The following is a 14270-nucleotide window of genomic DNA, read 5'->3' as shown; positions in this document are numbered from 1 at the left end:
GTGTCACGTGGTCAAATTCTTGTCACGTGCCCATGTTTTCACGTGATATGCCATTCCCCAAAATTTCTTAAAAAAAGTTATTTTGACGCGTTCTGCTTGCTCATCACTTAAATATGATTCAAATATACCATCAGCAAATAAGTTATATACGCATCCAGGTAGCAAAGCAGAGAGGGATAGGATATAGAAGGTGGTTCTGGTCTCTGTAACAAGAAGTATTTGAGGAAACGGTTCTTCTGTGTATTGGGAAAGAAACCGAGACAGAAAGAGGGAAATGACCGTTGGTATTACGAGAGCTCGCGAAGTGGAAACGCTTGAGGATGCGTTCCAAGATATCAAGAAACAGAGGACCCAATCGTTTGATCGATCAGCGTTGAGCGAACCAGTATCCACAATAGAAATAATTCCTACTGACAAGTTCAAGAAACAGAACGTTTTAGGGTACAAGTCTAGTAAAGTTAATGATACGGTGGGGAAAGGTAACCCTACAGCTTTTGAGGAGGAACTTTCGCTTATGGATCATGAACTGGTGGAAAAGACAGAGTGTGGTCAGAGTAAAGTATGGTCTAGGGTACCTATTCCAGCGGATTTCAATGCAAAGACGAGCGATATTTCATTTCAACAATTGGATGCAGAGCAAGCGATGCTACCTGGTCAATACGATTCTAATACGAATATTGTCATAAGATTTTTTGGGGTCACTGACAAGGGTAATTCTATACTGTGTAACGTGACGGGGTTCAAACATTATCTTTACGTTCCTGCGCCCCTGGGTTTCCATCAGGAAAATATTTTGACACTTCAGCAGTACCTAAACGAGCATTATGAGAATAATGTGGATTCTATTAAGATTGTTCCAAAGCAAAGTATATGGGGGTTTTCAGGAGATGCAAAGATTCCGTTCTTACAGATATTTGTGAAGAACCCCAACCTGCTGAATAAGATTAGGACAGGTTTTGAGAAGGGATACATTCAGCCGAACGATAAATGGTTTGTTGGTGGTTGTACAACATACGACAACATTGCTTTCCCACTCCGGCTGATGATCGATTGTGGGATTGTAGGAATGTCCTGGATTACTTTACCCGCTAGTAAGTATCAATTGGTTCCAGTTAACCAACGAATCTCCACATGCCAGTTTGAAGTCAATATAAACTATAAGGATTTGATTGCACATCCTGCAGAAGGTGAATGGTCCCATAACGCTCCGCTAAGAATCATGTCTTTCGATATTGAATGTGCTGGTAGGCCCGGTGTCTTTCCAGAACCTGAACACGATTCTGTGATACAGATAGCTAATGTTGTTAGTATCTCGGGTGCTGCCAAACCTTTCATTAGAAATGTCTTCACCGTGAACTCATGCTCTCCCATTACCGGATCTCAGATATTTGAACATGATAAAGAATCAGATATGTTGGAACATTGGCGTGATTTTATTGTTGAAGTAGATCCCGATGTTGTTATAGGTTATAACACCACTAATTTCGATTTCCCGTATTTGATTGATAGGGCGGCTGCATTGGGGGTACAGTCATTCCCATATTTCGGAAGATTATCAAACGTAAAACAAGAAGTCAAATCATCTACTTTTTCGTCCAAAGCTTACGGTACCCGTGAATCCAAGAACATCAACATTGATGGACGTTTACAATTGGATTTACTGCAATTTGTGCAAAGAGAGTATAAATTGAGATCTTACACATTGAACGCGGTGTCTGCTCATTTCTTAGGTGAACAGAAAGAGGACGTTCATCACAGTATTATCACGACTTTACAGAATGGAGACAGTGAGACAAGGAGAAGATTAGCGGTTTACTGTTTGAAAGATGCGTATCTTCCGCTGAGACTTATGGAAAAACTCATGGCATTGGTTAACTATACGGAAATGTCAAGAGTCACTGGTGTTCCGTTCATGTATTTACTTGCTCGTGGTCAACAGATCAAAGTTATCTCACAGCTTTTCAGAAAGTGTCTGCAAATTCAAACAGTAATTCCAAACATGAGTTCACAAGGTTCGGATGAGCAATATGAAGGTGCGACCGTTATTGAACCGAAGAGAGGATATTATGACGTTCCTATTGCAACGTTGGATTTCAGTTCCCTATATCCAAGTATTATGATGGCCCATAATCTTTGTTATACTACATTGTGTGATAGAGCAACAGTCCAGAGACTTAATCTCAAACTTGATGAAGATTATATTGTAACTCCAAACAATGACATTTTCGTCACTTCGAAAGTTAGGCGTGGTGTTTTACCGGAAATTTTGGAAGAATTGATTGGGGCCAGAAAGAAGGCCAAATTTGATTTAAAGAATGAAACGGACCCCTTCAAAAGAGATGTTCTTAATGGTAGGCAATTAGCTTTAAAAATCTCGGCAAACTCTGTGTATGGTTTTACAGGGGCCACTGTTGGAAAGTTACCATGCCTAGCCATTTCTTCCTCTGTCACTTCTTTCGGTCGTACCATGATCGAAACTACAAAGAACGCCGTGGAAAATAAATACTGTATCAAAAATGGTGCATCTCATGATGCTGTTGTTGTCTACGGTGATACTGATTCTGTCATGGTCAAATTTGGTACCACAGATTTAGAAGAATCTATGAAACTTGGTGCTGAGGCTGCTGCATATGTTTCATCTCTGTTCAAGGACCCTATCAAACTTGAATTTGAGAAAGTTTACTTTCCCTATCTATTGATTAACAAAAAGAGGTACGCAGGTCTCTATTGGACTAATCCAAAAAAATATGACAAACTCGACCAGAAGGGTTTGGCCTCTGTTAGAAGAGACTCATGTCCTCTTGTCTCAATTGTTATGAACAAGGTCTTGAAGAAGATATTGATTGGTAGAAATGTAGATGGTGCTATGCAGTTTATCCGAGAAACTATCGATGATATTTTGCAAAATCGTTGTGATATCTCTAAATTGATCATTTCCAAAACATTGGCACCAAATTATACGAATCCGCAACCACATGCTGTGCTTGCTGAACGCATGAAAAAGAGAGACGGTGTCGGTCCAAATGTCGGTGACCGTGTAGATTATGTTATAATCGGTGGGGGTGATAAACTTTTTAATAGAGCAGAAGACCCGCTGTATGTGCTTGAACAGAACCTCCAGCTAGATTCTATCTATTATTTGAGTAATCAACTACAAAATCCAATTATAAGTATTATTGCTCCTATCATCGGTGAGAAACAAGCAAATTCGATGTTTATTGTCAAATCCATCAAACGTCAAAGTGGGCCAGTTGGGGCAGCCTCGAAACAAAAAGGTGGCTTGATGAGTTTTGTTAAAAAGGTCGATACTTGTAAGAGTTGCAAGCGCGTCCTCCGTAAAAATGAAGGGCCGTTATGCAATGACTGCTTATCTAGATCAGGAGAATTATATATGGAGGCCCTGTATGACGTAAGAACGCTAGAGGAACGTTTTTCGAGACTATGGACGCAATGTCAGCGCTGCTCAGGATCATTACACAACGAGGTTCTATGCTCTAATAAAAATTGTGATATATTTTACATGAGAGTTAAGGCAAAGAAAGAACTTCAAGAGAAAGTGATAGAATTAAGTAAATGGTAACATTTTTGGGATCTGTCTAGTGTAAATCTTTCAGGTACATAACGAACACATTATTTATTTTTGAAGATTAGATAATTCAGAGAAGGTTTTTGGTAGTCTACCTGGCTCTAACTGAGATCTTCTTTCATTACCCATCGTGACTTCAGCGTTATTGCTGGTGAACCATGGATGCGTAAGTGCGTCATTTACAGAGAACCTGCTTGCGGGATTCACAACTAGTAGATTAGAAATTAAGTGTAAGACAGAATCATCGATATTGTCCCAATACGGTGAGTAAAATGCAAACTTTCCTTGCAATATCTGCTCTTTCATACTAGGTGGGGCTAGCTGTTCACTGAATGGTGGAAATCCACACAAACAAACATATAGAAGAACGCCAGCACTCCACATATCTACTCTGGATGTATACCCTGTTTTGACTAAAACTTCAGGAGCAACGTAAGAAGGTGTTCCACATAGTGTATTGGTAAACTTCATTTCACCGGTGAATTTCGCCAACCCAAAATCTGCTATTTTAACTTGTATATCTAATTCGTCGTCATCCCAGGGCCCTAAAGCAATTTCTTCTGGGGAACGTCTTTTACTTATACTCAAGAGAATATTTTCAGGTTTGATATCTCTGTGAATGATATTTCTACTATGCAAGTATTTCAACCCATTTAGTAATTGCCTAAACAAAGCTTTAGTCTCATCCTCCCGAAGGTTATTTTTTCGAACAATCCTTTCAAACAATTCGCCATCATTGATCTTTTCAAGCACCAAATACGTTTGAATCTGTGTTTTGCTGACCGGTTCAACAAATCTATCTATGAGTTTAACTATATTCGGATGTTGGATAGATAGAAGGATCTTAGTCTCTTCTGTGAATTTTTTTGTTCTTTTGTCATCGTCATTTTGTTGAGGATGGAATATCTTTACCGCGACGGTCTCACCAGTTTCCTTATTCCTAGCCTCCTTGACAATCGCGTAATGGCCAGTTCCTAATTCTTTCCCAGCTAAGTATTTGTCGAAAAAGGATCTGGGCTGCTCCCTTGTTCTTGATAGTTTCTTGGTTGTATTTTGACTACTGAATAAAGGTTTTCTGAAAACCCCATCATAATCGCTGTTTTGCGTAGTTTGTGAAATTTGAGTGGCTGTTGTTTGACTTAGTCCATTTTCTGTAAGTGTAGCATATTTGAAAAGATATGAACAGCTTTTCCCGAATACTATTTTATCACCATTCTTTAAAACATAGTCTTTTCTGATGAGCCTATCACCGTTCACAAACGTTCCATTACGGCTTTTATCGGTGATATTGATCATTTTACGCTTGAATCCGTTAATTTGTACCTCAATGGTGTACAGTTCAGCATGTATGGTTGAGATATCTGGCTCTGAAAGTACGATGTTACATGATCGACTTCTTCCAACGGAAATTGTCGGAATGTCAACTAACTGAATTTTCTGTTCTCTATCTGGTATCAAACTAAGAAGTGTTGCAATGATTCTCTGATTATTGTTTGAACTTTGGGTATCCTGTTGAGCCCTCTTGTTGTCAGGTTTAAATTCTTCATCTGAGTTTCTCTAAATAAGATGATCCCATACCTGTTAGTAAACACACTGCGTTAGTTAATTGAGAGAGATAAATAAATATTTGAGACATACTCGCTTCACTGCTGGATTCATTGATAATGACTGATATTTGCACGAGAATACTTCACTAGGTGACATTCGATTATTCCATTTTGGATAATGCTGTATTAAAGGCAAGTCTTTAAGATTCCTGCGTTTTGATGTCTGAAAATAATCATTAAACAGATTATTATTAAAAGTGACTTTGAGTAGTCAAAAAAAAAAAAATGAGATAAACAGTACTATTTCTGGATAGGCTGTAAAGCTCAGTAGATTCAAGTTTCTATGTAAATGCTGTTTAAACAATTGATACATCCTTTTGCAATTGCTCTCCAGAGTCATAAAGCCGGAGAACACTTAATATATTATGTAGTTTCTTTAAGCCCGTCGTATTTGGGTTCCATGTTTGGTAAGTCCTCCAGAGTTGTTCCATCCTTTTGCATGATTCCAAGTTAGTATTATCAAAGATTGCCTTTGTTATTTCGATTCGTTGGCTCTGAGAATTTGGAGTTTCCATGCAAGCTGTTATTACCGGTGGTCCAGGTAATGTGGGGAAGTTCCTGATTCTAATAAAACTGCTCATTACTTCATGAAAATTCCACACAAGGTTGTATTCGTTGACGCTGTTTAGCACTTTACTGTTGTCAGACGAGTGGTGCATCATGAGATGAACGGGGGCTTGAAGATTTGCTGTGAAAATGTTATCGTAGATAAAACCTTCGAGAATTGATATATCATTGAAAATAGACGTCTTTAGTTCAATATCGTCAGGACTTCTATGAGATTTATAGTGAAGATAATCAAATGCTACACGATAGGTAGTAATATCTTTTGGTAGGATTTTTTCACTGTCTGTAACCATTTCCTTGAAGCTGGCATCCTTTTCTTGCTGCCAAGCTTTAGATTCTGTCTGAAGCTGCTTCTTTAAGAGAGCTGGGCAGGTCGACGAGTTGAAGGATCTTGAAATGTAAAAAGGGCTTAATTCGTTAAGAAAAGGAATGAATTGTCTATGTCCTAGATTTATTGCTAATAGCATATTATTCATTATACTAACTTCGAATTCTCGTTCCTCAGGTATAGGAATTTTGAAACTTTGTTCCAAATTAATCATTGTTTCGTCTGGTATAGCCTTAGCAACATTAATATAGTTCAAGTTCATATTATTACCATCACACCATAACCTCCTCTGGATCATTGGATGAATATAATCCATAGCTAACTTTTGAGACACAGTCAAAAAATTATCATAGAGTTTGCCGACCAAAGATATCCTCAAATTCGGATGATGAAATAAGAGTTTATCAAGTACATTCATAAGCTCTTTTCTTTCAGGCCCGTCGGGATTCCGATAATTCCTATAAGTAGATAAAACTTCTTGTTGTAACTTGGATGAACCCTCGAAGAGTGCTTTTTCTTTATTCACCTGGAAGGTTGGGTTTTCCATACTCTGGGGTGTAATTTCAGCTGTATGGTTCCAAAATTGATATCCTTGTAAACAAGATTCAAAACCAAGAATCCCAATAGACTTTAATTTGGTAATCGTGAAATTATCGAGTATTGCGTCTGTCAACAGAATTGATAGAGGAACGCTATGGTAGGTCCCAATAACAAATATTCGAGTTGCATCCTGGAATAGATGCATCCAATTTTTAAGTAGTGATATGGTTTCTTGCAAAACCATTGGAGTTGGTTTGACATCAAGCGGGCATTCGAACGAAAAGGTGAGCGCTCTATGAGGATCAAAGTTTAGTAGCTTCTTGAGCATTTGATCGTTAAGCTCCAGTGCTGTTGGAAGCTTTCCGGTCGAAACACGTTCATACTTTTCGGGCAAAGATCCGTGTAATGATATGACTATTATGGTGTCTTCATTGAAATTAAGAGTGGAATGCTGTTTTAAGTAAAGATGTTTCTCACTGATAAAATTGTAATGGTTTTTTATGGCATGGGCTAATTTCGTTTTAAGTGGCAGTTCATGCATGTACTCAGTTGGAGAAACACCTGGTATGATAGTTGAATTTTTGGCATTTATGATAGTAGATTTTCGCTGTGGTAATAATGGATATTTGGACAATGGCAAGGGACAAGTCGCGCTGCCAGTGTTGTAAACGGATAAAACCCCATCAGAATCGAGTAATTTATTATTCAAAGTTTCATTAAACCAGCAACATGTATCATGTCCTTTAAGTATTCCTTGCTCTGCTTCATTTTCCAATATTTTAATTTGTTTTTTGGTAAGCTGATGGTATGATGTACTGTCGCTGATTTCTAAACTTTCTTGATTGGAGAACCAAGCTGGTATATACCTTTTCAGCCATCCTTCGTCCTGGTGTTCAGAAGACGAATTAGTAGGAGTATCTTGACTGTTTTCTTCTGAAGCATTAGTTCCTGGGATCCATCTTCTCCAAAATGGATTATTATCTTCTCCCGTTGAATTGATGGGTTCGGACATGCGAGATGGTTCACTAATCTAATGTGCTGATGTACAGTACTAGTTGATCATGTGGAAGGAGGTTCACCTCGAACTAATATAGACTATGGTAATATCTTGTCAAAATAAGGCCAAACGATTATTGAAGGAGGATTTTTATTCTTCGCTTATTTGGTTTTGTTGTGATTACAAGGCTTCCCTTTATTTTGTTGTTTTAGATTTTAGAGAATCAATCATAAATAGGAAAAATGTGAAGCTTCATGCAAGTGCTTGAGATGGAATTAAAAGAACGTAACATGTCACGCAGATCTTAGTGAGCTTGTGACATGGAACTGCCGTTGCTAGATAAATTGAAAGTTAGGGATTTGGTTGATAAGAGATTTTCGCATCTTTTCGAAACGGTCTCACTTCTGTCTGGAGATAATGAGGAAGATAACGAAGACCAACTACGACTTAAAAACAGCATAAAGAATCTAAGGGAACATCTTACGGAAAAGGAAGAGGAAATAAGGCAACTACATGATGTTATTAGTGTAAAAAATCGAGATGCTGAGCGTTTGAATGACGAATTGATCAGCATCAACATAGAAAACAATCTTTTACAGGAAAGGTTGACACACATTCAAGCAGAATATGACACCTTGATTGAACGATGGTTACTAAAAGCACAAAGAGAGGCCGATATCATGAATACGAGACTTAAATAGATATGACATACTCTATATGCCTCAAGTTATAAATGAGTTGCGAGTTTTATAAGTGATTTGAAGTTAATTCCCTGCGACTCAATGGTACATCAAATCCCAAGTGCATGAAACTCTTTAAAAATTCAGTTTTCCAAGAAATTTGCTTCAGTAGCTCAGTCGGAAGAGCGTCAGTCTCATAATCTGAAGGTCGAGAGTTCGAACCTCCCCTGGAGCATTTCAATTTACCAAAATTTTTTTAGCTTTCGGATCTTTTCGTTTACTATCACGAAGCCTGAAGTAATAATGTTTTCATGTTGCAACTAAAGTAGATGTTTAATGCTACATTATAGAGGCTAATTCGATGCAATGATTCAATTTAGAATCTGCTCTGCAATTATTTAGTGTACAAATAATAAAAAATTATAGATTGGCCGTGTAATGCTAGGTATCAATGATTCATATTTATCTTCCTTTCAGTCTTGTTGTTCCAATTCATAAATCACTTTGCTGTCTGCAACTGGATCGTATGGTTTTCTCAAGAATTGGGAGAATTTTTTCAAGTTGTTTAAACCTCTAATTTCACCTGCACACAATGGCATCTTAACGATATGGAAATCTTCGTACAATTCATCAATTTGGTCCAAATACTTCTTTTGCATCTTCCATCTGGATTGGCACCTTTTACAGCTGTCTCCTTCGTCATACTCAGCAAATAATAACTGGTTTACAATGATGGAGTTCACGTCCATATCGTATGAGATCAATTCCTGTACCAATCTTTCAGTTTCGTACAAAGACAAGAACTCACTGATACAAACACAGACAAAAGTTGTCATATCAGGATTGGTGAATTGTTCCTTGATTTTTTCCACATTAGACTTCAATTCACTCATTTTACCAACAAGATCGACGTTATTGGCACCAGCCAAAGAATTCAACATTGGTCCCAATCTTGCAGTGATTTCTCCGAATTTCTCCAAGAGTTTAGATAGAGTGCTTGGTAACTGTAAAAACCTTAGAGTGTGACCTGTTGGTGCGGTATCAAAAATAACGGTATCATACCTGTCACCTTCACCCTGTTCTTGGTTTTTGATGTGTTTCATCACTTCCATGAAAGAAAGTGCCTCATCAATACCTGGAATCGATCCTGTCAATTCAGATAGTGCACCACCTTGCAAAAGATCACTGAACTCTCCCGATCCAGTTGCATTATTGGCAACAGCCATATCATTCATATCCTTCAAAGCGGCAGAAGGGTCAATCTCCATACATGACAAGTTGTTCATCCCAGTGACTTTTCTTGCATCTTTACCAAACTTCTCACCGAAGGCGTCGCTTAAATTGTGTGCAGGATCTGTAGAAATCAATAGATATTGTTTCTCTGGTTGTGCCAAAGCCATTTGAATGGCAATCGAACAAGATGACGTCGTCTTACCGACACCACCCTTACCACCGACAAATATCCATCTGTGTGTTGAGGAAGTTATCAAAGAGTTTAGATCTGGTTCAACTGTTAAATCCATTGTACTTTTCCGCTTTACTTGGTCTCAGGTTTACACACTTACTGATTGTTATTCCTACAGTTGAAATAAGAGGGCGTCTTAGTTGTAAAACTTCTGTTTATCTACGCATGTCGCCACTAAAAGTGACAACAAATGCTAAATATCTTGCTGAAGACTTCTTCTACGTTCTTTTAAAGAACACGTCACTATATACGGTGGTGATAATAATTTGATATTTACCAATCGCATACCGAATAATAAAGAACATGGTACAAATACTTTGAGTTTGCTTCTCAAAAAGTCTTGAATCTTGTTCTCTTTCGAACCTAAATGGCTTTGAAACATTGTGAAATTAAACGATATTATTTGATCGATGTTTGCCTCAATGATGGTGATTCCTTTCTTATTAAATATGTGTGAACCATAACGACACGTTTAGATCAAAAAAAAAAGTTGCCCCATATGAAATAAGAATTTACATGGTGAATGCCAAATCTGAAACAATTGCGAGCTAAATATTAAAACCAATTGGCGTCTTCAATGCAAGTGAGTACACACATTCGAACAGTTGATTATGTCTGAACTATCCCCCGAGGAAGAAAGAGCCAGAAAGCTCGAAGAAGCCAAGATAAGGGTTGAAGAGTTAAAGAAGAAGAATAAAAACAAGAAGAATAAGAAGAAGAAGGACAAGGAAGATCTTGAAGCAGCTGAAGTCAAAACTGAAACTGAAACTGAATTGGAACCGACTGATACTAATGTATCAGAGAGTCCGGTTCATTCAGATGAACAACCAATCGTGGAAGAGACAAAAGCTGAAGAAAAGGCTGAGATAAATGCTGATGCAAAGGGCAATGACAACAACGAAGAGAAGTTTGAAAAGGAGTCTGTGGAGAAGTCTGAAAAAGAGTCTGCGGAGAACAAGAAAGACTCCGAGGAGGAAGTCCTCGAGAAGGAAGCAACTGATATACCCAACCCAACCGAGGAAGTGTCTAAAGAAGCTTTTGCAGTTCAACAAAAAGAGGAAGAACCAATAGAGGCAAAAAGTACAGATGAAGTTGAAGAATTGTTTGGCGGGAATGATGATAAAGAGAAAGATTTCCTTTCGACGATACAAGAACAGAAAAGCCAAGATGAAGTAATAAACCTCAAGGAAGAAGTTTCAAAGCTAAAAGATCAAGTAAAGCAATTGAAGTTTGTCAACATAGATCAAGAAAGCTCCATAGAAGAGCTTGAAGAACAGATAAACATCATGAAATCTCAACTCAATGATAAAACTGTACAATTGCTGTCCGCTCAGCAGGAGCTATCTACGTCTAGACAAGAAGTAGAGCAGCTTAGAGCAACACAATCACCACAACTAACCCCTGTGGAATTCTCTTCCTTTGATAGACATTCTCCATCCAAATTCGAGCCATCGAGACAGATTCAGCATCCAACGACAGACCCTGTTATGTTAGCTAAGTGGAAGAACTGGAATGTCGATATGACAAATTGGAGATCAGTTGGTGTTGGCCCAGTTGTGGAATTTTAAGTAAGTTTCAGCCTTGTTACTATTACCACAGAGCTATGATTTTTTTATGATTTGTCTCATTTGTCTCGTTTAGGCAAATATAATGCTATAATGTACAAGTATACAATTATATTAGTGTATGTATAAAACTGATATTTGACACGATTGATGATTGTCGCTAAAAGGAAAATCGCACTGATTGAATGTTACTATATACATGGAATATGAGGTGGATTTCCTTTTGATGATATTGGAAGTTTCGATGGTCCATCACACATGTTGATGAAATATTCTGCACTTTGTTTTTGATTATATGACTAATGGTCTTTATTGCTGGGAATTTTACTGATGATTCACCTAATTCTGCATAGCACTTCACCACCGACTTTCTTGGCGATAGCATCATCGATATCCATAATTTCATTCCCAGATTTCACTAAAATTAATTCACCAGGAGCCAAAGGTTTGATCAATCTGACGGAGGTACCTGAACATAGTTTCTTCAAATCATGTGCATCTAGACTGATTCTCAAGTTTGGTTTTGATATCAATCTACAACTAGAAATAACTGGCTTGTTTTCCCTGTATTTTAAACCCAACCACAGTTTTCTAGTAGCGATATTATCTGGCGTTACGTCTACCGGTGTGACATCTGGGCCCTTAGTAGATCCTCGTTGTAAACTGGATAAGAAGCCATGCTTGTATAAGTTATAAGCGAAGTTCAAGTGTAACTTTGTATATGGGATTGAAGTCAAACCAATTCTTGCGCGGGAACAGTTTTGCAAGTGCGCGCAAACATTACCCAAATTCACTAATGACATTCTTGACAAAGTGTATCACAATTGTTATGGAAGCTTAATGAGGATCGTTTTTCCTTGATTGGAGAGGCCAACCCGGTAACAGTTTATCATTGAAGAGTTGTCCTTCATCTCATGTGTATAGCCCAAATTTTGGTGAACAGAAAATTTTTAGAATATCTACATATCCCACCCGTACATCACACCGTCAGTGTTTGGAAAGAAATAGCCAACGGTGTCTTTATCAGCCTAGAATGAAGCGAAAGCAGTGTTGGAAGTAAGCTGCTAGATGCAGTTTCATATAATCTTCTAACTGTACGCCTTCTCAAGCCAGGGTCCTATAATGGCAATCTCCTTACCTCTTCTCTTTTGTTTTGTACCTTATCACTTTTCTATCAAACCTGTGGAAATATTTCGTCAATGACATTTTAAGATCTTTCAATATAGCTTGCTGGAGAAGATCCGGAATGTTATGACATTTTAATTAGGATTGCTTCTTTGTTTCACTACGAGGCCTATAGCCAATCTCATCAGTAGCTATCTGCTGCACTATACAAAGATCAAGGCCGATATGTTCGTACGCGCTGCACCAAGATTATTGAAGTCTCCGGTCATGCGCCGGATGCTGTCTGGAAAAATGGATAAAGCTGAAGAACCACCAAGTTTTAAAACCATTTTACTTGTTGGTTTAGTTGGGACTGCTATTTTTGTTAAGGCAGTCGACTCTTTGGAACAGAACAAGCCTAAAAACACGTACACATTCTCTGAATTTGACACTGTGATGAGTGGTCTAAGAAGAAGAGTTTCGATCTTTGAGCAAGATGATTTAAATTTAAGATGTGTGCAAACCGGAGTTGCAACCAAGAAACTGAAATTCCCCGAAGATGCGAAGGTTATCAAACCTTCAGAAGCTATTGAATTCTTCAGAAATAAGTCTGACGATAAATATTATGTGCTTTTAAATGATTTATATGAAAAGGAGGGGAAATCGTACATGGAAAAACTACCAACAGGTCTCTCTGTCGTCTTGATAGGTAAATATATGAAGGAGAAATGTCAAAAGGGTGACACTGTTTATCTACTTGACTTCCCAGACAATATAAAAGATGCGATCAAGTTCGAAAATGAGGTTTCCGTTATCGACAAAGTTATTGTACCAAATTCAGAAGGAGACGGCCAGGTTTCCAAATACTTTAAAACCGTGGATAAAGTTGAGACCATCTAAAATGACCCCTCATGCCATTTTCCCCATCGGCACCCTTTTGCATATATCTGGGGACTTCCTATAACAATCCATCCAACTTTATCTCGATTAAACTTTGTAAATATCATCAGTATCTAATTGCCATTCAGCAGAAGTACGTTGTGAATAGTGGGATGTAGATATGCTTCGAATAAAAACGTCAATATTTATGTTATTTCTTGGAACTTCCGAATTCTGTGAAACCCATTAACCTGCCGATTTCAGACTGTGGTTGATATTTGATTTCTGCATCAGATTTCTCACATTTGACTCTCTTTGCCGCTTTGCGTTTATTGGATCTCAATTCAGTGTCCCCGATAAATGCTGATACAGATTTATGAAACTGGGATCGTACCTCATTAAGTGGTACTAGATCATTATCCCTCGTATCTTTTATCAATGGCTCGTTGAATATGTTCTCAAACCGTACAACATGTGATTTGTGATTCAAATGGTTAATGAATTGTAGTGTGTCTTTGAAGGTTAAGTCACATATGTCACAGTAAAACCCGAACTGTTTACCTTTTTTCTGCTGACTTAGATTGGCTGATAACGTCTTTTTATTGATGTCGCGTAGATTATACTCGAGTAAAGCATTGTAGTCTGTGTATCTATCTTTTAAAGCTTTCAGTTGTTCCTGGTCTAATGATGAAAGATGAGATTGCCCTCCTGGAGAAGTTGCTGCCTTGGCAGCATACTCTTCTCTATTCCATGTTCTTCGTCCAAATGACATATTGATTTATAGTGAATAGTACTCCTTCTCAGAACTCAGTACCTGATCTCTTCCTAGGTCATGGAACTTATTATGCATGTCAACATTAAATTAGTTGATGTTTTCCATATTGGATCTTTTAAGTCATTTCATCTCAAAAGAAGGCATAAATGGAACTACAAATTAGTAAAGTACAAGAGT

At 37.9% G+C, this 14270-nt stretch overlaps 9 protein-coding genes and 1 non-coding gene across 10 annotated transcripts; 5 read left to right on the top strand and 5 right to left on the bottom strand.

The window, feature by feature from the left end:
• Window positions 1-274: 274 nt before the first annotated feature.
• On the top strand, window positions 275-3580 carry POL3 (DNA-directed DNA polymerase delta POL3; the record flags this gene model as incomplete). Its single annotated transcript, XM_454020.1, has 1 exon — window positions 275-3580. One exon carries the CDS (start codon window positions 275-277, stop codon window positions 3578-3580), a length of 3306 nt encoding a protein of 1101 aa, XP_454020.1.
• A 54-nt stretch (window positions 3581-3634) lies between these two features.
• On the bottom strand, window positions 3635-5290 carry DUN1 (serine/threonine protein kinase DUN1; the record flags this gene model as incomplete). The annotated part of the gene is made up of 2 exons (XM_002999342.1): window positions 3635-5107; window positions 5225-5290. 2 exons carry the CDS (start codon window positions 5288-5290, stop codon window positions 3635-3637), a joined length of 1539 nt encoding a protein of 512 aa, XP_002999388.1.
• A 199-nt stretch (window positions 5291-5489) lies between these two features.
• CVM1 (Cvm1p) lies at window positions 5490-7640 on the bottom strand (the record flags this gene model as incomplete). Its single annotated transcript, XM_454018.1, has 1 exon — window positions 5490-7640. One exon carries the CDS (start codon window positions 7638-7640, stop codon window positions 5490-5492), a length of 2151 nt encoding a protein of 716 aa, XP_454018.1.
• A 305-nt stretch (window positions 7641-7945) lies between these two features.
• ATG16 (Atg16p) lies at window positions 7946-8326 on the top strand (the record flags this gene model as incomplete). Its single annotated transcript, XM_454017.1, has 1 exon — window positions 7946-8326. One exon carries the CDS (start codon window positions 7946-7948, stop codon window positions 8324-8326), a length of 381 nt encoding a protein of 126 aa, XP_454017.1.
• A 141-nt stretch (window positions 8327-8467) lies between these two features.
• Window positions 8468-8540, top strand: KLLA0_E01519r. The gene has a single exon. It is a non-coding gene; the product is annotated as a tRNA-Met (tRNA).
• Window positions 8541-8778: 238 nt separating this feature from the next.
• Window positions 8779-9828, bottom strand: GET3 (guanine nucleotide exchange factor GET3; the record flags this gene model as incomplete). The annotated part of the gene is made up of 1 exon (XM_454016.1): window positions 8779-9828. One exon carries the CDS (start codon window positions 9826-9828, stop codon window positions 8779-8781), a length of 1050 nt encoding a protein of 349 aa, XP_454016.1.
• Window positions 9829-10381: 553 nt separating this feature from the next.
• Window positions 10382-11338, top strand: BUG1 (Bug1p; the record flags this gene model as incomplete). Its single annotated transcript, XM_454015.1, has 1 exon — window positions 10382-11338. The coding sequence occupies one exon, from the start codon at window positions 10382-10384 to the stop codon at window positions 11336-11338; it is 957 nt and encodes a 318-aa protein (XP_454015.1).
• Window positions 11339-11670: 332 nt separating this feature from the next.
• Window positions 11671-12138, bottom strand: MRPS8 (mitochondrial 37S ribosomal protein uS8m; the record flags this gene model as incomplete). Its single annotated transcript, XM_454014.1, has 1 exon — window positions 11671-12138. One exon carries the CDS (start codon window positions 12136-12138, stop codon window positions 11671-11673), a length of 468 nt encoding a protein of 155 aa, XP_454014.1.
• A 547-nt stretch (window positions 12139-12685) lies between these two features.
• Window positions 12686-13339, top strand: AIM36 (Aim36p; the record flags this gene model as incomplete). The annotated part of the gene is made up of 1 exon (XM_454013.1): window positions 12686-13339. One exon carries the CDS (start codon window positions 12686-12688, stop codon window positions 13337-13339), a length of 654 nt encoding a protein of 217 aa, XP_454013.1.
• Window positions 13340-13529: 190 nt separating this feature from the next.
• SNU23 (U4/U6-U5 snRNP complex subunit SNU23) lies at window positions 13530-14090 on the bottom strand (the record flags this gene model as incomplete). The annotated part of the gene is made up of 1 exon (XM_454012.1): window positions 13530-14090. The coding sequence occupies one exon, from the start codon at window positions 14088-14090 to the stop codon at window positions 13530-13532; it is 561 nt and encodes a 186-aa protein (XP_454012.1).
• Window positions 14091-14270: the final 180 nt, after the last annotated feature.

This window comes from Kluyveromyces lactis, assembly GCF_000002515.2.
Source record: "Kluyveromyces lactis strain NRRL Y-1140 chromosome E complete sequence".
Classification (NCBI taxonomy): domain Eukaryota; kingdom Fungi; phylum Ascomycota; class Saccharomycetes; order Saccharomycetales; family Saccharomycetaceae; genus Kluyveromyces; species Kluyveromyces lactis.
This window is presented reverse-complemented; position numbering and strand designations above follow the sequence as displayed.